At 39.8% G+C, this 23,106-nt stretch overlaps 1 protein-coding gene across 4 annotated transcripts in view; it reads right to left on the bottom strand.

The window, feature by feature from the left end:
- Positions 1-23,106, bottom strand: part of GAB1 (GRB2 associated binding protein 1) — a 151,195-nt gene that overhangs the window by 21,787 nt on the left and 106,302 nt on the right. For all 4 annotated transcript variants that reach the window (XM_045019452.1, XM_045019454.1, XM_045019451.1 and 1 more), the window contains 3 exons: positions 19,381-19,973; positions 15,263-15,336; positions 14,769-15,072 (listed from right to left, as the gene is read on the bottom strand). In XM_045019452.1, coding sequence (XP_044875387.1) covers positions 14,769-15,072; positions 15,263-15,336; positions 19,381-19,973 — 971 coding nt within the window. The remainder of the gene's footprint in view (positions 1-14,768; positions 15,073-15,262; positions 15,337-19,380; positions 19,974-23,106) is intronic.

The raw sequence follows: 23,106 nt of genomic DNA, 5'->3' as shown, positions 1-23,106 counted from the left end.
GCCCAGACTGCACTAGCAGCGAGGTTCCCGCACTGAGAGCTCAGCTGAAATCACTGAGAGCTGGTGGAACCTCAAGAGATCAACTCGCAGAGGTCACAGTGGTAGGTGACAGCAGAAGGTGACTGTGCAGAGCCATTGGCAACAGAGCAGTGGAGTGAACGATGGCACAACGAACAGCCGTGGCCAGAGCAAACTGCCTTTTTGTCCCCCACCTGGAAGGTGTACTCACGTGAAAGCACCTCTGAACTCTGAGTCTCCACTGACCAAGGACAACACCGGTGAGTGGAGTGCGGTGGAGGGAAAGGTGAGGGGCATGTTAAATAAACATTTGTTTGTTGGACTATATTTTAGGCCTGGTCTACACTGGGGGGGAGGGGGGGGGTTCGAACTAAGGTACGCAAGTTCAGCTATGCGAATAGCGTAGCTGAACTCGAAGTACCTTAGTTTGAAGTACTTACCCGTCCTCATGGCGCGGGATCGAAGTCCGCGGCTCCCCCATCGACTCCGCCACCGCCGTTCGCGGTGGTGGAGTTCCGGAGTCGACGGGAGCGCGTTCGGACTTCGATATATCGCGTCTAGATGAGACGCGATATATCGAACTCCGAGAAGTCGATCGCTACCCGCCGACCCGGGCGGGTAGTATGGACGTACCCTTAGTCACTTTGCTCCAGAATGCTAGATTTGTGACTGGGAATGGAAACTTATATAAATATGTTTCCCAGTAGGCCAAGATTTTTAAAATGCATTATTTGCCAAGGTTATCATCTCACATTGTTGCTATCTTGGGAGGTCATTAGGTTGGGTAGTTTCTGTACTAAACATTTTTATTATAATTCATTTTTACATAAGAATGGTCATACTGGGTCAGACCCATGGTCCATATAGCCCAGTACCCTGTCTTACAACAATGGTCAAGGCCAGGTGCTTCAGAGGGAATGAATAGAACAGGGAATCATCAAGTGATCCATCCCCTGTTGCCCATTCCCAGCTTCTGGCAAACAGGCTAGGGACACTCAGAGCATGGCGTTGCATCCCTCTCATCCTGGCTAATAGCCACAGATGGACCTGTTCTCCAGGAATTTATCTAGTTCTTTTTAAAATCCTGTTATAGTTTTGGTCTTCACAGCATCCCCTGGCAAAGAGTTCCCTGGGTTGACTTTATATTGTGTGAAGAAATACTTCCTTTTGTTTTTTTTTAAATCTGCTGACTATTAATTTCATTGGGTGACTGCTAGTTCTTGTGTTATGTGAAGGATTAAATAAAATTTCCTTATTCACTTTCTTCGCACCAGTCAAGATTTTGTAGACCTCTATCATATCCCCATTAGTCATCTCTTTTCTAAGCTGAAAATTCCCAGTCACTTTAATCTCTCCTCCTGTTTCATACCCCTCATCATTTTAGTTGCCCATCTCTGTACCTTTTCCAATTCCAATATATATTTTTTTAGGATGGGTGACCAGATCTTCACAAACTATTCAAGGTGTGCACGTACCATGGATTTTATATAGAGGCAATATGATATTTTCTGTCTTATTATCTATCCCTTTCTTAATGATTCCCAACATTGTTTGCTTTTGTAACAGTTGCTGCACATGGAGTGGATGTTTTCAGAGAACTATCCACAATGACTCCAAGATCTTTTCCTTGAGTGTTAACAGCTAATTCAGATGTCATCATTTTGTATGTGTAGTTGAGATTGCTTTCCAATGTGCATTACTTTGCATTTATCAACATTGAATTTAATTTGCCATTTTGTTGCCCAGTCACTCAATTTTGTGAGATCCCTTTGTAGCTCTTTGCAGTCTGCCTGGGACTTAACTATCTTGAATAGTTTTGTATCATCTGCAAATTTTGCCACTGTTTACCCATTTTTCCAGATGAATATGTTGAGTAGGACTGGTCCCAGTACTGACCCCTCAAGGATACCATGATTTATCTCTCTCCATTCTGAAAACTGATAATTTATTCCTACCCTTTGTTTCCCATCTTTTAACCAGTTACTGATCCATGAGAGGATCTGCCCACTTACCCCATGATGGCTTACTTTTCAAAAGTCAATTTAAATTAAATACATTTTTTTTTAAATTATATATATTTTTAGAAATCTAGATCTGTTATGTGTTTTGGTGTAACTTGCATTTTCCTTATGTTAAATTTGCATAATCCTAACAAAACATTTACTTTATTCACTTTCTTCACATCAGTCAAGATTGTATAGACCTTTAGCATATCCCCCCTTAGTCGTCTCTTTTCTAAGCTGAATATTCCCAGTCATTTTAATTTCTTCTCCTGTTTCATACCCCTAATCATTTTAGTTGCCCATTTCTGTACTTTTTGCATTTCCAGTATGTCTTTTTTGGGATGGGGTAACCAGATCTGCACACAGTATTCAAGGTGTATATGTGCCATGGATTTATATAGAGGCAATATGATATTTTCTGTCTTATTATCTATCCCTTTCTTTAAAAAGCAAAGGTTTCAGAGTAGCAGCCGTGTTAGTCTGTATTGCAAAAAGAACATAAGCTTTCGTGGGCTACATCCGATGAAGTGAACTGTAGCCCACGAAAGCTTATGCTCAAATAAATTTGTTAGTCTCTAAGGTGCCACAAGTGCTCCTGTTCTTTTTAAAAAAGCAAACAGAATGTTGGGAATCACTGACTGCCGCTGCACGCTGAGTGGATGTTTTCAGAGAACTATCCACAATGACTGCAAGATCTTTCTTGAGTGTTAACAGCTAATTCAGACTCTATAATACAAAATGAAGGTTGAGATTATTTTCCAATGTACATTACTTTGCATTTATCAACATTAAATTTCATCTGCCATTTTTGTTGCCCAGTCACCCAGTTTTATGAGATCCCTTTGTAATTCTTCGCAGTCTGCCTAGGACTTACCTAACTTGAATAGTTTTGTATCTTCTGCAAATTTTGCCACCTCACTGTTTACCCATTTTTTCAGATCATTTATGAATATGTTGAACAGTAATGGTCCCAGTACCGACCCCTCAGGGATACCACTATTTATCTCTCTCCATTCTGAAAAACTGGTAATTTATTCCTGCCCTTTGTTTCCCATCTTTTAACCAGTTACTGATGAGAGGACTTTCCTCTTACCCCATGATGGCTTACTTTTCAAAAGTCAATTTAAATTAAATACTTTTTTTAAAATGTATTTTTTTTAGAAATCTAGACCTGCTATGTGTTTTGGTGTAACTTGCATTATTCTTATGTTAAATTTGCATAATCCTAACAAAACATTTACTTTATTCATCTTTTTTATATATCTCATTGGTCCTGACGCCCCCCCTGTAAATTCGAACACCTCCCCTAATTTCAATTCCTGGGGAAACCACTGGCTGGGAATCAAAGGGCTCTGGGCTGCCGGCAGCCGCGGGGAGGCCAGAGCCCTTTAAATCCCAGCCACGGCCGGGAATCAAAGAGCTCTGAGCTGCCGGCAGCGGCGGGGAGCCCTGAGCCCTTTAAATCCCAGCCGCGGCCGGGAGTCAAAGGGCTCTGGGCTGCCCACAGAAATTCCCAGCCATGGCTGGGATTTAAAGGGCTCAGGGCTCCCCGCGGCTTCGGGCACCCCAGAGCCCTCTGAATCCCGGCCGCGGCTCCGGCGGTGGGGCCACGGCTGGGATTTCAAGGGCTCAGGGCTCCCCGCGGCTTCGGGCACCCCAGAGCCCTTTGAATCCCAGCCGCGCCTCTGGCGGCGGGGCCGGCTTGGATTTAAAGGGCTCAGGGATCCCCACGGCTGCAGGCAGCCCAGAGCCCTTTGAATCCCGGCCCGCGGCCGCTGATTGCCCCCTCCCCGGACCCCTGCCCCAACTGCCCCCCCAGGACCCCCACCCCCTATCTAAGCACCGCTGGTCCTTGTCCCCTGATACCCCTCTCCCGGGACCCCTGCGCCCCTAACTGCCCCCCCCGGACCCCACCCCCTATCTAAATGCCGCTGCTCCTTGTCCCCCGATTGCCCCCTCCTGAGACCCCTGCCCCTAACTGCCCCTTGGGACCCCAGCCCCTATCTAAGCCTCTCTTCTCCTTGTCCCCAATTGCCCCCTCCTGAGACCCTCCCCAACTTCCCCCCAGGACCCCATCCCCTACCTGTCCCCTGATAAACCCCTGGGACTCCCATGCCTATCCAACTGCTGCCTGTCCCCTGACTGCCCCCCTGAACCTCCACCCCATCCAACCACCCCTGCTCCCTGTCCCTTGACTGCCCCCTGGAACCCCCTACCCCTTCTCCAACCTCCAGCCCCCTTACTGTGCCACTCAGACCGGCATGTCTGGCTCCGTGCAGCTCCAGACACGTTGCTGCCATGCTCCCCCACGGAGCCCACAGCCCCCCCACACCCGCCTTCCAGATTTGAACACCTCAAAATTCAGGAGTGCTCAAGCTCAGTTTGGGCAGCTGTTACTTCATTTCTCCCAAATCAAATATACTGATCCACTGTAACTTGCTGTAGAAAAAGTAGGATAAAATTGAGCAAGAAATGCTCATTAGGACTGGAATTGCTATTTTCAACAGCCATTGCCTTTTTGTTTGTTTGAAAGGAAGACAGTGATATTGCATTGGCAAATTCCCCATAGAAAGAAAGAGTGGAACAAAAGAATAATAAAGGCACCTCAACTTTTCCTCATTTATGGAGGACAGTCTTATAATATGCATCCAGATATCCTCCAATCACACAAGCTGAAAATTGTTCCACTTTACTGCAGCTCTGTAACCATATGGGAACCAATCCTGTCTGTGTTTTGTGCACATCCAAAATTCCTGCTGAATGACCCGCCCTGGGAGCGAGTTACCAGTGACCCAGGGCTGGGGCGGCAGGAGGTGTGTGTGGGGGGGACACTGGTGGAGGGGAGCCCAGGGCTGGGGCAGCAGCGGGGTGGGGGGAGGGCACTGGTGGGGAGGAAAGGGGGAAGCCCAGCACTGGGGTGGCAGGGGGTGTGGATGGGTGGGGGGAGAGCCCAGGACTGGGGCAGCAGGGAGGTACAGGGGGGAGCCTAGGGCTGGGATGGGGGGCAACCAAATTTTATTTTGCTTGGGGCAGCAAAAAACCTAGAGCCGGCCCTGCCGGGTTCCCCCAGCCGCTGGAGCCCCGGGCCCTTTAATTTGACCCTGAGGGCTCCCAGGCACCTCTTCAGCTGGGAGCCCCTGGTTGATTTAAAATCAAGTATCACCTCCCCACCCCCAACCTTCCTTTTTGGCCCACAGATGTTTTGGTGGGGCGACGCTGGGGAAGGAGGGTTTGTTTCTGCAGGGCTGGGCAGTCCTGGGGCGGGGTGTTTCTATGGGGCCGGGAGATTTCGGCCCTCAGCTGTTTTCTTTGGAGTAATGTGACCCTCGCCGCTTTACGAGTTGTGCAGGCCTGCTTTACACCTATACATTTGCAATAGAGATACAGTAGCTCAGGCTATAATATCTGATACAGCACAGTATAATGTTATTACTAGATTACACAAATCTTAATTGACACCTTTTAGGTGCAAGAAACTATATTAAAAAATTACAGCTATCAAAAGGCATTCTGTAATAGACCCCTTCAAGAAAGTTTAATTGCCTAGGCAACCTGACCACAAAATACTGCATGTAGTTCATACAAGGTTGTCCATTTTAAATATATATGTGGTCAATGTAAACTTTACCTCCTCCAAATAAAATTTCTCACAGCATCAAAGATACTTTTAGATACTCCAGAAACAAAGAATGAGTCAGAAAGGGAAGAATCAGAATCCAAATAAGTCTTTTAACTGTAACTTTGATCTAGGGTTCACCGATCCATAGAATATTTGCCAAATATCACAACAACTATTCAGTGAATACCAATGAAATTAATCAAAGACTAGTATTTCAAACACTATTCGAGCAGTTCTACTCTGCTACTCACACTACATATGTCCATATTTAATTAAGCCTCAAAAATGTGATCAACTGAAAGCATTCAATCACACAATTATTTTATATTGTCCCAAGTACACAGTGCTTCAAGGGGGTGATTGAAACTCTAGAATCATTGATCACTCAGAATAAAGCATGTGGGATGTCAACTTGAGGTAGCTCTTTGGGTTTTATATAATTGTGAGAGATGGCAGACCTTCTTGAACAGAGAGCTATTTCCTGGGAAATCAAGCATCATATTACGGCTACATAAGGGGGAACATTCCAGCTTAGATGTGGAAAGGGCTAACCTGCTTTATTTTATTTAAAAACCATAGACATCAAAATACCTATTTGTATAAATACATTGGGAGGAGAGAGAAACAATACCAAGGGGGGAAAAATGCTACCAACATTCTTTCATTCCGCCTCCTGTCAGTGTCAAGATTTTTCAGGTACACACTACAGTTTGTAACAACATTTAGTAAAATACAGCCTGAAAAACTGTTTATGTTGTTTTTAAAAAATTTTTAAACCAGGCCTTCTTTATTTGATGCTTTTTTCTACTCTATACATCTAACACTTAGCAGAACTTCACTCGCTGCTGGACTACATTTAGCTGGAATTTAAAAAAAAAACAAAAAAACACTTAACTTGGAACTGTTTAATGTTCCACCTTCAGCTTTTTGTAACAGAAACCAAGCTGCAAATGAAGAACTGCAGGATCTTGGCAACGAGCTAGGTAAATTGCAAATAAATTACATTTAAAACTACTTCTTAGAAGTTAACCTTCTAAGTAGTAGTACAGTAGTGACTTTGCACTGCCATAGGGGAAACCTGGGTTTAATTCTAAGTATTTGCTTTTGGGGCCAACAAATGCTAGTGAAACAGTGATCATCAACTTTGAGTGTCATGGAGAAGGCAATAAAAAAAAAAATATTTTTCTTTTTGTCTGTAACAGAAATAATCCCCACCTTGACTGAACAAGTTGATCTGACAGAAGCAATTGGAAGGATTAAATACTTTTCTCTACAAAATAATCAAAAAGTAAAATGAATGTACCCTTAAAACTGTATGTCTACTCTGAAAAATGACTATAACAGTTATAAAAATATATATCATCTATATAAACTATAAGAATTGGCAGATTCTTACTCAGCATATATGCTCTCTGTGTGAATTTAGAACTAAATCAAAGCTAACAATAATTTTTACAACTTTTTAATACTACAGTGCCAATGAAACTCTGGGAGAGCGAGCTGGATTCTACTCTAGCTCATGCACCATAATCAGAATTGTTAGTTTGAATGCAGAATTCATTGTTGCAGTGCTACCACTCTGTTTATTTTACTATAAGTCTTGTGATATTTGTCATTTTCTTAAAGCCCAAACCTCTAATGTCATGTTTTGTGAGCTTTCATTTTCAAAAGAAAGCACATTTCTAGCTATCATGGTTTCAAAAAAGCTTGACAATGTGAAAGGCTCAAAACCCAGAAGTCAAACAGAGCCCTAAATTAATTATTTTTTAAGTTCTTGTGAATTTTGAATGCATGGATTTTGAATTTGTGATGTATAGGTAACAAAGAATTTAGGTTTGACTTTCAGATTGAGTTTGCAAAGTGGGAAGTAAAAACAAACAAACAAAAATAATTTTTTATATGTAAAGTGAGGAGATCTGATCTTAAATGGTATTTGAACAAACAATTTTTCAGACTAAAACCACACTTCAAGGTGTTCCACATTATATTTTAGTGGTTCAATAATACACTGGTTTAGATGGTGAAAGACATAAATGCCACATGGCCACCTTAAGTTTTATTTTATGATGCTGTTCCTGCTATATCAAAACATACATATTGTTCAAACTGCATACAAATATGTCACAAGGAAATCGTACACTGGGAGATTTGTAACAAAGTTATGTAAGTAATCAGGGTTCCAGAATTTCCTAACAGAATAGAGTGTGTGTATGTTTTAAAAAACATACACTTGTACTGTACAAACCCACACACAACCATGGGTGATGAAGACTGTGGCAAGGTCAGAATCAATTCCAGTATTTCCAACTATCATCTATGAGAGAGGTTTCATATAAAATTCCCTTCTTCAAAGGATGACTATACCTAAAACCACATTAAAAAAAATAAATACTGGAAGCTTCTATAAAGTAAAATTTCAGTGAGGAGATGTCAATAAGCAGGCACCCCCACTCAAAAAAAAAAGGGGGGGAATAAAAGAATGTATACATTGCTTTTTAGTAGGATCCTACTTCAAGTTACTGTACAGCGCAGTCTAATGCTTAATTTCAGTAAGTCTCAAAGATATAGTTTGCCTTTCAAATATACTCAGAAGAACTATGTAGTAGCCCACATATTTTCTGCTTCAGCAAAATCCAGATTTAGATGCTAATCTCAATATCATTTTGTAGAGTCTTAAAAACAAATAGTAATAATATAGCATGCATTTGCCCCAGTCTTTATTTTATGTTTTTGTCACCAATTTCTACTTGTCACATATAAAATTGCATGAGGTAAATTATCTTTCACTTTCCTCAAGGGTAATAAAATAAAGAGAGGACATTAAATTACTCTTATAACTCTAGGTTCTCATCAAACCTTGTTAGAGGAAAGAACATGATTTTTCCCATCAGGAGTTCTTTCCCTGATACAGAGGCATTCACTTCTCAGAAAAGGAAGTCAAGTAATAGTTAACTACTGAATCCTCCTGGGAAGCAACAAGTTCCAGAGAACAGGGCACATCAAGCTAGGAATCAGGAGACCTGGATTCTATGTGTGGTTCTGCTATAGTTTCAAGTGTATGACTTTGAAAAAGTCTTTTAGTATTTCTATGCCTGATTTTGCTCATCTGGAAAATAGGAATAAATAGAGTGCATATCCATTTGTCAAGAGCTTTGAAGTCTGCTGATGGAGAGCTATGTGAATGCTAGGTGATATATTATTTTGCTATAGCTGAGTCAGTCCTAAGATTTCTTAAACATACAACCTTTTTTTGTTTGTTAATCATGTTGTAAAATCATGTCAGTTTTTTACATATCACTTAGATGAGTGTTTTCATTATCATGACTGTAACCTCCTCCAGATACTGGACCAGGGTGAAATCCCGGCATCATTCAGCCAATGGGAGCTTTGCCAGGTTTCCATCCCAGTCTTCTAATTGGCTTAAAAAGCCATGCACCTCTACGGCACTATGTACATTTTTTTTTAAACGAGCAATTAATCTTCTCTGTTTTGAGAACTACATTACTTAAAACTCTAGTATATTGTCATAATACTTCTTGGTCTAATCAACTGCACTGAAGAGGACAATGAGAAAAAGTAGAGTTGTCAACAAGGAGTCATTCCTGTTTCTATTCCTAAACTACTTCTTTCTTCACTCTCTACTACATTTGGGTACATATCATTCTGCTTTTCCTTTGCTTTAATAAATCATACTTCAAGGAAGGAGTGCTTGATAGTCTCAAAGAATTAAGATGTCATAGTAGAGCTTGAGGCCAAGCTAGTCAAATACCTTTAGATTCAGAGGAACACCACCCAGTTGTGCTGATGAAAACAGACACACCTTAAAGGCAAATCCCATTTTGCTAGCAATATTGCTTCCAATTTAGCATCACACTACATGCAACTATGGCAGGCTAGAGCAGCAAAAGCACAATGATACAAAAGAAATACAGTGCGAAAGACTGGTCTTTTAAAGTAACATTTAAAAATATACTTTTCCAATTCAGTTCAGATAAGTACTGTAAAAACAAATGTGGCTGAATACTCTGGATTTTGTCCCAAAGAGTATATCACTTACCTGTTATTACACTTCTCTGAAGGCTGTATCTTGAATTGATCCAGGCTGTTGGGTCATGAGGCCTCCAGCCATGCTTCAAAAGGCCTTTCAAAGATTCCAGAAATTACTGAAAGCTCCCCCGTTTGTGGGAGCAGCTGTGAGCCAGGATAGGGAGTGGTGTTACATATGATGCATTATAACCCCAAACTATTTAATCCTTTTTGACCAAATAAATTTAACTTAGGACACAGTAGGACAGGCATAGCCTAACTCAGTTCACAGCTTCTTCTTCCTTTTTTTTTTTTTTTTTTTTTTTGCCTCAGGGACACTTCTGCAAATAAGAAGTCTGCAGACTGCTAGGTCCCTAGCTATCTGAGGGGGTGGATGGGTGTTCAGGTGTATATTAGTATGCATATATGCTGGTGAATTTTAGGTTATTAATTTAATATGAATGAATTCTCAAGGATACAAAAGGGATACCACCACCCACAACTCACCCCTTCTTTGCCATATTAAACCCTCTTTTACAACACTGTACTATTTCCTAAGAACTAGCATTCTGAAAATGTCTCAAAAGTGTCCAAATGTTCCAATATTTATTCCTGAGAGGCCCACTCTCTTTTAGCCACTGACAGGGCCAGGTCTCTGTTGGTTAACATGTTGGTCCCCAGAGATGGTGGAACCAGAGGAAGCAATATAACATTGCAAACCTCATTTCCACAAAACAGATTGGGGGGGAGGGGAGAAAGAAGAGAGAGAGACAGGGAACAGGGGTAAATATCTGTAATTACTGCACCAAACCTTGGTCTCACTGAATTCTATGGCAGAACTTTGACTCCAGTGAGTCCAGAATTTCTCCCATTACTATCCTGTAAAGCCTTCCAGTTCTCAAAAAAAAACATCAAAGGAATCTGTAGACAGAGGAACCCAACAACACTAAAAAGTACAGGGCATTCTGTTCTTACCTGTGAATTTCCATTACCTTATTAGTGTGTCATGGCCTTAATGTCATTTTAAAACATAGAATGTGAGGGGAAATATTTGTGAACTACCCACAAATTATTTTTAGCATTGTAAAAATTTATTGAGTGGAGTAAACACTAGTTACTGCTTAAAATATTGTTGTTTCATTTGCACATCTATGTAAAAACTGAGGTCAAACTAAAACAATTGCCATGTGGCCCAAAGAACAGGAGGGGTACATATGTATTGAGACTCAAGCTTTACTTATCCCTCCCAATACCAAACAATCAGAATCACTTTAAATTAGGAAACTCCTTTAAAAAATTAATCTTCCCCAAATTTAACACTCCTGATCCAGCACCACAAATCTTGGCCAGGACTAGGTATGTCAAGTCTCAGCATAGTACATTCTTATCAGTTATTAAAAACCCATTCGAAACAGGAGTTTAAAATGGGAAGATGAAACAACCTTAGGTCTGATCCCGCAATGGTAACTACTAGCATGGTTCCCTGTGCTCATGTGAGGTCCTGCTAAAGTCAATTGACTCTACATGGATGCAGAGGTCCATGCTAAATATATCACTACAGGGACAAAATCACACATAAGGCAACAATGTTTCTCATTAAATAAGAAACTTTGCCATCAGTACCAGAGAGAAAGGAGTTGATGATTGGATGCTATGAAAGTTTCTCTCTATAGAAATAACTGTAGCTATCCATACACAGTTAAGGCTCACAGCTGCTTCCTTAGATAGGAGAAGGTGTGGTCCTGAAATTTCTGGAGGTCTTATAACCCAACACTGTGGATCTCTGCCATGATACATTCTTTTAGAGAAATAGTAGTACATTCCAACAAAAATTCTTAACACAAGCACAGGTTACACACTGAAATTCCTCTATACTTAAAATGAAAACTCAACAAACATTTTATGTACCACATTCCTCATTTTTTTTTTCCTTTTTCCTAATTCTGGCTGGGCTTTCTTGAAATGCCTGGTCTGTCCATTAACCTCGAGGTACTTGGAGTAACTTATAACAGAATATTGTCAAAATACTTTTAAACTACAAGTGTAGAAACAGTGTGTTAGGAGAAATTACTACAATAACTTGAAGGTTGAAAAAGCATCATGCCAAATCTATGTAATGTATGCATGTTTCAGTTATATAAAGGACCACGGAAATTTATAGTAGTTTTGTGCCATGTTAATGGCATTTGAAATTACTCAAAAATATTCTAGAGCGTGGGCACTTCATCTGTTGACATTTAAACATGACAAAATAAATACTCCAGTTTTCACTATTTGTTATAACCGTTCACAATAAATGGATATGACGACTTAATACGTGGACTTTTTATCCTGACTAGAATGTTTAAATAAGTTCATATTTAAGAATGGAGAGAAATAGTTTATAAGATTTAATTTATTTTATGGGTTAATAAATAAGGTAAAATTTCACAGTGGTAAAATCAGACATATTATCAGCCTTGGTTAACAAAATCAGGTTTTTTGTTTGTTTGTTTGTTTTTAAAGCATAGTCCCTTTTCTCCCATTTCCCTTACCTCCTAAAAATTTATTGTCGTAAATTTTAGTCTTCTGCTGGATATAGTTTTACTTTACAAATAGTTGGCAGTATTTGATTATTATATAATTTTTAAATGAAAATTCAAGTTCTTTAGAAAAATAAAACTAATTTGTTTTCAAGCTGTTTTATAAAGGCCATCACTGCCAGTAGAAAATGGGCAGAGCCAATTAATATGAGCTGTGTTGTATAACAGTACATTTGTTAGTATATCAGTAAACCTGATGATCTCTTTTCTCCATCCATTGAAGTTAACAGGACTTCTCAGATTCTTAACGTGTTTAAGTCCTTTCCTGGATTCGGCTGATGATATCACTTTTTAGAATGCTGCTGTTTCAAGAAGAGATACAAAAAAGCAACGTCTCTTTCTCAGAGATCTACGTGGTTGCACTGTATTGTCAACAATAAAGTGGCAATCTTTTTAGTACAGAGATTGGCCTTTTGTGAAGGTCAATACAAGGTATGTTGGTAAAAGAATGCAAACTAACGAGTCAAGGAAAAATATTTTTAAACAGTTTTGTATTTATTTTAAAAATATTTTCCAATATCAATTTTTTTCATTGTGTTACTGTCAAATATTTCTTAACAGTTAAACATAACTATTGTCTGGTAACATTAAAACAATTGGATGTGAGCAGGAAGTCAAGATTCTGAGGAAGACTATGTTTTGTATTCTGAACACTGCTAGTCAGCTACAGGACTTGTTGCTTCCCGTTTTATGCCGAGATCTTCTACTTCATCGTCCTGACAGTATCAGTGTTACCAGTTGAAAAATTAAATTACTAAAATTTTGGGGGCATGTGAGTTTTTAAGCACGGATTACATTTCCCCCATAAAGTAATACATGTACATCAGTTCAGCCATTTTTCAAGCTGATAAATATTATTGGTTTCTGATATTTAAAAAACTAATTTTCAAACTATATATTTTTAGAAACCAACATTGCTGATATTTGATCTTATGTATAAGCTAATGTCTGTTAATATTTTCATCCAAAGAAAAGAAAATTATAAATGTCAAAGTCTGGAAAAAAGAAAAACTCTATTGAGAATGCCAAAAAATGACATAACCATTTATCTACAAGGCCTATATGTTGATGAAACATGACAGTGAGATTGAAAATCATAAGCTGCTTTGATCGCTCTAATCAAATGTCTCACATCAACACACTATAAGAGAAAGACTTGTTTGTTTTTAAGGAGAGACTATTTTAGTCTCAAGAATATAAATTCCTTTAAAGGAAAGTAAATCCAGTGCACCATAATGCTGCATGGAAATTAACATCTTAACGGAATGCTACAGGGGATTTACCTTTAAGTAAGATAAGTGTTTGGGCCCATTTGTCAGACTTCTTTTAAATTCTGTTTTTTTGGTCGGTTGGTTGTTTTTGCTCATGCACTTTTGTCACTGAAGTTGCTGTAGCTTCCTCAAACTCACTACAGTGTCTCCCACAAATTAAGTAGCTCTTAAAACCAAAACAGAAATGTTTTTAAATGTTAAGATATTTAAGATCTAGCAATCTCCATAAAAGCAGGGAAATTCAGAATAAATCCTAACTCAGTCCACTTCACAGGCATTACTTGACATTTAGGGCCACATCTTGGCATCCATCTCTTCACGTGAGGCAAATGCAGCTTGAGAACCATGGGCTAGTGTGATTTAGTAGCCTCTGAGCTCTATATGGATCCCAAGGGCTGTATTGCAACTTCCTGGCCAACAACCTAATCTGCTTCCTATGTGACTCTGTCCTACCTGAACACTGAAGTCAAGATGATGGGCAGTCCCAACTGTGAACTGAGAATGAGCAGGGAAGGTCTAATTTCCTTGCTTTTACAGACTGCAGTAAGGCCTAACATTATTTATTATTTAAGATTTCTATATTTAACAAAGATATTCATGTTTTTCATTATTTAAAAGAAAATTTAAATAAAAAATGTTCTACAATACTGGGGTACTTTTAATAGGATGTGTTAGAAGTAGCATGACACGTATCATACAATTCATTCTCCCATGGTATGATTAATTTTTGAGACACTGTAACAATAATATTTTCAGCAACAGTATATGCCTAAAACAACGCTAAAGGGGAAATGTAAGAACCATTTTATCATTGAATCATGCAGTGATTTATTGCCCTTTTACCTAGTAACATCTTACTATGCTTATAGTGATATATTTAATCAAAATGTTAATGTGGTCTCCCTTCACAGCGAGCAAGCCATCTATAACCTATTACGTATAAGAACTAACTCACAACTCTTAGTCTGTTTACAGGTACTTTGTAGTTTATAACAGGAAATGGTGTGCCACATCTTGATTAATAAAAACATGTACAGCTATAATCTTTAAACCTACAGAAATATTCAGTTTTATTACTCGGGTAATTTTAAATGACCAAATACTTTCTTAAGATTCTTAGTTCTGCTTTTTTTGTCTGAATTCTTGGAAAACAATCATTTCATACTATCTTGATTTTGGTATGAAAAGTTGAAGCGCTAAATCATTATATTATAGAGTAAGAGCAACTTCCACAGCATGTTTTTCTCACCTTTTCTGTCAGGTTTGAGGTTCCGATCCACTGGTGGTGGTTCACATTCTGCAACAGGTACTGGCCTTCTGGGAGGGGTCTTTGGACTGGACCTGAAACCCATGTGGGCGGGTGGAGGGACTTGCATTCCAAATAACGAAAAATCAAATGTGCCCGGTGTCATAGGTACATAGTTTGTTTCTTGGATGGGTTCAGTAAAGCTGCTGGAATGCTGCCGTGGTGGAGAGTTAGGATTCATTGGGACATAGTTTTCATCCAGTTCTTCACTTGAAACACTTCCCACTGTGAACATGCTTCTGTTTTTCTAGAATTAACATACATTTCCTTTAACAACAAAATAATCAGTTATGCTATCAGCTGTGAAATCAGATTCATATTTTAATCTCATCTACTAAAAATATTGTGTAACTCTACACCCTGGTTTTGTACTACAGAACATATAACATGCAAACGTTTTGTCAGTATAGTCTCAAGTCAGATCAAATCATACTTACAAAGCCTTCCAGTGAGCTAGCTCTGTCATTTGGAAATGATCGTGGAATATCATAGCAGTCTTGAGAACTAATATCTAAAGAATGAAAGGGGTGAAAATAGGTATTTATTTTCTCATCTCTGTACCTGTCATGTACGTACATTAGACCAGTTTTCCACAGTCTGTAGTTGTTTACTATCTGCTTTCAAGTGCAATTCAAGTTACTGATCGTTAAAGTGCTAGTCATCAAATAATCAAACAGAGGGAGAAAGAGAGACAGATACACCTGCTATATGATGGTGCAGAGTGGTATAAAGGTTTTGTCACCCTACGTTTGGGATGACTCCACTACTTCTCAGCAAAGCTTCTACCTACTGTATAAGTCACACTTTGAAGATCTGATACTGACATTTTCCAGGGCCAGAAACAAGTGATGCATCCTGTTGAAAAGCTGAGAGGTCCCATTTCCAAATGGTACAAAATATCAACATCTGCCATAACAGATTTTGAGATCTTGGTGTTTCACATGCAGTTCTACTTGGAAAAGTAAGTTTAAGAATAGAATTGTGGGTCAGAAGTTTTCCAACAGAATATTTTCTATTGGGAATTGCCGATTCAACAGAATTGAAACATTCCACGGAAACATGTAAATTCCATCAAAACTTTCAAAGGAAACTACCTGGTTTCCTGCCAGATCACCTGCTTGTCTCCTTGGCAGCCCAGCATCCCAGGGCCTCCAGCAACTTGGGAGGCCAGCTCTCCAGCAACTTGGGAGGCCAGCTCTCCAACTGGCTTGCTGGTGCACTGGCAAACCAGTTGACCAGCTAATCTGGAAATTTTCAAAAATATCCATTTTGGTTTTTCCAAAATGGAATTTTTTGAAAAATTTCCATTGGAAATGTGAAATTTCACATTTCCAACTTTTAATTCCAAATCAGAATGAAATATATTTCCCATGGGACAGAAATTCTAGTTCTTGCCTATCTTGTTGTGGGTTGCCTATTTATTTTGTCTCAATATTTCCATTTCAATTTTTCTAAGTTTACAAGTGAAACGTTTGGGGAAGGGGATGGCCTTTTGGAGTTTGGTTTTAAATGTTGTAATTTTGAAATACTAATTCATTCTTTCCATCAAACAAAACATTAAAATAATATCCATACAACTATATCATCAATTCCTTTTTTGTATTTTGCCTTAAAATGTTCCCTACCTAATTCCTCTCTCCAAAGGACTTCTTTTTTAAGATCCCTCACCTATAATTAATATTACTCTAATTGGTTTAATAATTTATATTAACATTGCATTGTTATGTTCAGTTGTCTCAGAAAACTAGGGCATTCATTAGAGCATCAGAGATATTTACAAGATTAATGGAATGGATTTCTCTGTATTTGATTGGAGATGTAACACCACCATCTCCCAACCTTTCCATTATTATTAAAAACAGAAATGTATATTGCTTCTGATATTTAATTAATCTTAGCTTGAAAGAGAAAAAAAGATAGAAAAACTGTAAGTAGCAAATTTTTCCTTAGGCAGAAGCAGCTAGATGTTAAGAAACATCCAAAAATGTGTTAAGTCTCATATGGAAAATAATAAGTATACTTTAAAGTCCAGAAATACAAATATGTTTTAATTATTATATTTCCATTTTTTCTAGACAAACTGCATTACATATACTTAATCATAGGGAGGTAAATATATTTTTTGTACCAGCAGAAATAAAGGTATGGGTTTATCTAGACACATAGGGCTTAGAGCAGTCCCCACAGATGTCGGTGGGACTCTTTCTATTGACCTCAACAGCAGCGAGATGGGGCCATTAGAAACTAACCTTATACCGAATGATTGATATCAAAAAGTATTACACTCCTTTAATGAAATTGATAACAACAAAAAGAATAATTCTCCACTTTTAGATATCAAAGACAAATCCAATATTAATTTGACTCTCTTTTGTAAAAGATTTCTAGGATTTCAATGATATTTTGCAATAGAGATATCCTTAATCAAGAGCCCCTATGCTTTGCTACTTTGTTTCCAGAGTCTAAATTCTTTTATTACCACATCTACAAGTTTTTTCCTTTTGAAGACTATCTTCAACTGGAAAAATGTTAGTAGTAACAAGGTTGGCACCTAAAGACTACCCTTCAATACCTTTGTGATGGACTGTACTCCCGACTCTGGTTCTGAGAGGGATGAATTAGGCCAGGTGAGCCCAAACAGCCAATTAAGCAGCAAACGAGAGAGATATAGGCTGAGTGGAAAGCCCTGATTAGAGAGGTCACCTGAGCAGAAGTGGGTTGGCTAGCATAAACACAGGAAGCTGGCATCAGAAAAGGCTTCCAAGAGGAAGTTTGCAGTGACTTCCTCTTTAGTAGAAAGGGAAGGAAGGAACCCAGAGAAAGAGTACAACCCTGGGGAGGTCTGGCCCTCAGAGAAGGGCCTACCCTGAAGAGAGCATGGTGGACAAGAGAGCCTGTGGGACACAGAGTAGGAAGCAGCCCAGGGAGTAAGCTGCAAGGTTGGGGACTGAACAAATCTTGGCTGTGTGTTGTCAGGTCCCTGGGCTGGAACCTGGAGCAGAGGGTGGGCCCAGGTTCCCCTACCAGCCACTGAGGGAGTGGCACCATGGGACAGTGAACAGGAAGACTGCCTGAGACATTACTGGAGTGACATTGTCAGGGCAGTGAGGACTGCCTCATGCTTTTTGTGGCAAGAGACTTTGAAAAATCACCCTGGAAGGGAAAACTGCTGTGATTTGGCCAGAGGGCTGAGGCCACAGCAGCTCCTGGAGCGAGAGGGGCTGCAGACAGAGAGCAATACAGAGAGACAGAGTGCAGCTGGCAGAAGGGGAGTCTGCCTCACAGAACTAATCCTAAGAACAGCCAGGAGGAGGTGTTATCCCGCAGTGGATAGAGTGCCCTGTCACAATCTTGAAGAGCAGGAACTATTGGTCTAAAGAAGAAACAGATATACAGTGCTCAAGTGTCAGCCATGTCAAGTATAAACTCAGCACCAGTTGAGAAGGGAGATGGAAGAGTGGCTCTAAACCACTTTTCTGATCCCCCAATCTGGGATGACTAAAACCAGAACAGCCCCAGTGTAACCTAGAACAGCTTCTGAGTTGCTCTGTTTTTGCCACAGGCGCCTCGCCCCATCCCCAGAGCTGCCACAGCGAGAGAGGGCTGGGGGGAGTCCTCTCTCCCCACTGCAGCCTCGGGACAGCCTACACCCCAAACTCCTCATCCCCTGCCCCACCCCGGAGCCCTCACCCCCCCGCATCCCAACCCTCTGCCGCAACCCTGATCCCCCACCCACACCCTGAACCCCCTCATCCCCAGCCCCACCCCAGAACCCTCACCCCCCGCCAGAGCCCTCATCCCCCTAACCCAACCTTCTGCCCCAGCCCTGAGCCCCGTCCTGCACCTCAACCCCCTCATCCCCAGCCCCACCCCAGAGCCATCACCGCTCCCCACACCTCAACCCTTTTCCCCAGCCCTAAGGCCCCTCCCACACTCCGAACCCCTTGGCCCCACCCCCATCACACATCACCTCCATGTTGGTGCACATAACAAAATTCATTCCGCACACAGATGTAAAAAATTTGAGGGAACATTGTTACAGTGCACCACGCAGGTGAAGTAATGAAGGTCCATGATAAATACAATTTATCACAGGACTACCACTACCACATAGGATTATAATATAAAATGTACAGAAATATGAAGTATGTTGTCTGCAAATAATTTGGGCAATAGTATATTTGAAGGCTGCACTAGACAATCTTAATAAATTCTTGAGACTTCGAACATCAAAATTTAAAATACAATGCCTATATTTTGGATGAGGTCACTAGAAGTAAGTTTCTATGTAACACATTTAAAGAAGACTTAAAAATTAATTTAAAATTACTGATGTTTAAAAGGGGCACTCTAGAAAGCTTGATAAAGCCTTTTTATGGTCTTCATTTTGGCTGAGATTTTCAAAGCATTCCAAGAGACTTAGTTACCCTATTTTCAGTAGAAATTGGAGGCATAATTCCCTTAGCTCCATTCCTTTAAAGAGCTCAGCCTATTGCACAAAATGATTGAAACAAAAGAATCGTGAAAAAGCAAGGTCAAGACACCAACTACTGACCTTTACGAAATATATTCAAATCTACAGTGGAAATGGTATTACTGCGTGATGGTGGCAATCCTGCTGTAGGGATGCAATAACTACTGTCAGTGTCTGAGGCAGTACGAGTAATGCAACAGGTTTCCACGGGAGATCGATCTGAAGCGTGATGTGGTTTTGGTGGCCGAGGTGGAGGAATATCTGGAATAGTCTCTAGCTTCGAAGTTCCTTCTGGAAAAGTTCGTGGAATCTGATAAGTACCTCCAGGTGTTGGGGGAATATCATAACTAATGGAGAAATGCCTCATTTGTGTATCTAATGAAGATGTAGCAGAGGGAGTATTGAAAACATGCTGCTCTCCTTCTGCATCAGTCCCAGATGGAGATGTTGCCTTTGGTAAAACATCCTGTGAATAACTCCTAGGCAGGTTATACAGGCTGCAGTCTATAGATACTGATGCTGCTCGAGGTGGCGGAGAGTCATAGGTACTTTGTTGCTGAAAAAAGCCGTTCACTGCATGCTTGCTCAATGATGGAGCAGAATTTTTATGGGAGGGTACATTATCATTGCAGTCTGTTTCAGAAGAGATGGACTTTGCTGAGTCAGCATGCAATCTAAACAAAATAAGATTGAAATGTTGATGCATAAAGAAACACATTACAACTGTAAAGAACAACAGAACATTTAAAATGTAAGCAACTAAAAGTCATTCATTTTCTTAATTCTAAAAAAAATTAAACTAAAATATTTAAAATAAAGATCTAAAGTAATTATACATGTACACACACATGTGTGTGGATATATTCATCATATCAGCTAGGCAGCTGGGGTTTTAACAAATATGCGACTTTGAATCAGGTCTCAGACTGGTTTGGAGGGCTTCTTGTTTGGCTGGGTATTTTGAAAGAAACATGTTGCACACTATATGAAGAGCTCATTAATGGCAATGTTAACAGTCCAGACATAGCACTAAAACTCTGGGCTTATGGTAACTTGCTTCCTCTAACAAATATGAAGGAAATACAATTAAAAAAAATAAAGACTTGCAACAGCTTTAAGTAGATACCTAAAGACATACACTTTTTATTTTTTAAGCATACAGAAGACAATGTACAGAGTATAACAGAAAATGGAGGCAGAAAAGCTGAAGCAGTTAGTCTGAAGAAAAAAAATACAGGACATGGGGAACAAACCTGTATTCTGGTCTTGACAGCATTGTTGATTTTTTTTTTTAAATCCAAACAGTGGGTTTTAAATGGCTTCTTTGGAAATTACATCTCTTATGAAGACAACACCTAACAATGAACTGTTACCTACAATACCAAAAAAAGCCGTAGCTGCACTCGCTCTCGCTCTCCCCTCTTGTGTAGAATTCCATCATCACATTGTTTGTGGCACAAAAATTCAGTTGATAATCCTGACAGTTAGTTTAACACAAAAGTCAAAATGAACAAAAATACTAATAGGTACGTAGAGTAGTTACCCTTAAACTTAGCATTTACCCACAATGCCTACATATTGGTATCAAATACACCACACTATTTTCTAATTTAAGTACCACTGGAATTTATTGTTGCCTGTGTGGCACAATTTGAGTATGTCACTGTAATAAGTACAGCTATTACCCCTATTACTCCAGTCATGAAACTGGTTACAGGGCAGTTTATAAAATTATTGGAGTAAATATTTGACTGAAGATAAAAACAACATGTAATGTCTTGGATACTAGGAGCCGTAAAAAGAAAAGTTACACACTTACAAATATACAACCTGATTCTCTAGTGCTTATTCAACCAGAACTCCCAGCAAAAGCAATGCGAGTTTTGACTGAATAAAGATGATATAATTTTATATACCATACCAGTGACAAACAAAAGGTCTCAAAGTCATATTTTTCTATCCTGTAGAAACAGTAGTCAAACTATAGCATCAAAGATTATTAGTCTCAGTGCACGTGCACACACACCTTCAAAAACTTCAACTAATTAAAAAAAAAAAGTTATAAAAATAAAATACAAATTAAGGCAAAAAACACACAGCATAGCATGATATGACAATAGAATAGAAATTCATGTGGCAAGCAATAGAAGCACACTTTATTTTCACTCTTCCATTCGTGGATTATGCAGTTATTACAATCATTGTCATCCATTACATATTCTCTATTTACCTATGCTCAGAAACCCAAGTGGGTTTTAAAATATTGAACACAAAAAGTATTACAAATATCTTTAAAATCTTACTTACCAATTCTGAGCGCTAAGGAGCCTTTTACACAGGCCTTTGAGAGACCTCCTAATGAGGCTGTGTTGCATTTTATTTAATTCTATAAATGCACAACATGCAGGAAACAGTGAGCTAAAACCATCATTGAAAATTAGTAGTGCAATAACAGTGCATGGATGCCACTCAGGTAGAGTACAGTTCATGCTAACCTAGTAGATACCTCTTAATAATATGCTACCTAGTAATGCTACCATATTTAACTTTAATTACTTCTAAAAGTAACAATGCTTTTCCTTACTCTTTCTTGTCCATGTGCATTCATGAAAGCTGAACAGAAGGAAACAGGAGAAGGATCAGATTTGGACTACTTGAGGCAGCATAGCCATCTTTCCCTTTTCCCTAGTGGCTGCAACTTGTGCTTTAGAATCTAAGCATTTTCAAAAACTCTTCTTTTAAAACTGAGTCTCTAGTCCAGGGGTCCCCAACCTTTTCTGTGGGGTGGGCGCCGGATGACTAGCCGCCAAGGACCGTGGCCACCGGACAAGCAGCCGCCAAAATGCTGCTGTGAAGTGGCAACGCCAAGAGGCGTTGCCGCCGAAATTCGGTGGGATTTCGGCAGTAGCGCTTCTTGACATTGCCACTTCTCGGTGGCATTTTGGTGGCTGCTTGTCCGGTGGCCAGCAGGCAGGCGCACATGGATGCCCTGGCGGGCGTAATGGTGCCCAAGGGCACCGCGTTGGCTCTAGTCCTTATGGATGTGACTATAACCTTCAAAATGTGAACTGGCGAAACTGATCTGTGTGTGTCTGAGTTTGAAGACAGGCTGAAACAACAGTGCCAAGAGAAGAGTAAATTGCCCCTTTTCATCTTACTGTGACAATCTCTGAAGCATAAATTATCATTAAAACGTCAATAACAACTTTCACTGCTGATCAAAACAGGCATGGAAGAATTGGTATAATTATGAAAATCTACACAATGTACGACGAATGGCATCTCAGACTGGGAGACCTTGGGTTTTGAGCAGAGCCTGAGAAGAGAATTAACACTATTATTTTTCCTGACTGACCCTAGAAGCAGGATGTTTAGTGAAGGGTGCATTTCATCAATTCAAGCAGAACAACTACATTTTATAATTTAGTATAACTTTTCCATACACTTCCATAGCAGGTCATGAATAACTTTTCTGGCTCTGATTGTTAATCAGTATTATATGCTGATGCACTTAGAGCATCTCTGCACTCCTATTTGTTTAAAATAAAGACTGACTTAGTGTACCAAGAGGAAAAAAATTAGCCACATCTGTTACCAGAGTAGCACTGACCCACCAACTCCTAGCATCATGGTTCTACTACACATTATCCTTACACTGCTGCATTACCAGGCCCAAGCACTGGCAACATAGTACCTACCCCATTCCTTTTCCACAGTAAGACAGCCTCTCTTTCCACGGTACCATGAAAACAGTCCTGCACATCCTTCAAGTCCTGACCTGGGTCCACAGAGGTGGTGATAGGACAT

Source organism: Mauremys mutica, chromosome 5, assembly GCF_020497125.1.
Source record: "Mauremys mutica isolate MM-2020 ecotype Southern chromosome 5, ASM2049712v1, whole genome shotgun sequence".
Taxonomy (NCBI): Eukaryota; Metazoa; Chordata; order Testudines; family Geoemydidae; genus Mauremys; species Mauremys mutica.
The sequence above is the reverse complement of the archived record's forward strand: the minus strand, read 5'-3'. Positions and strand labels throughout refer to the sequence as shown.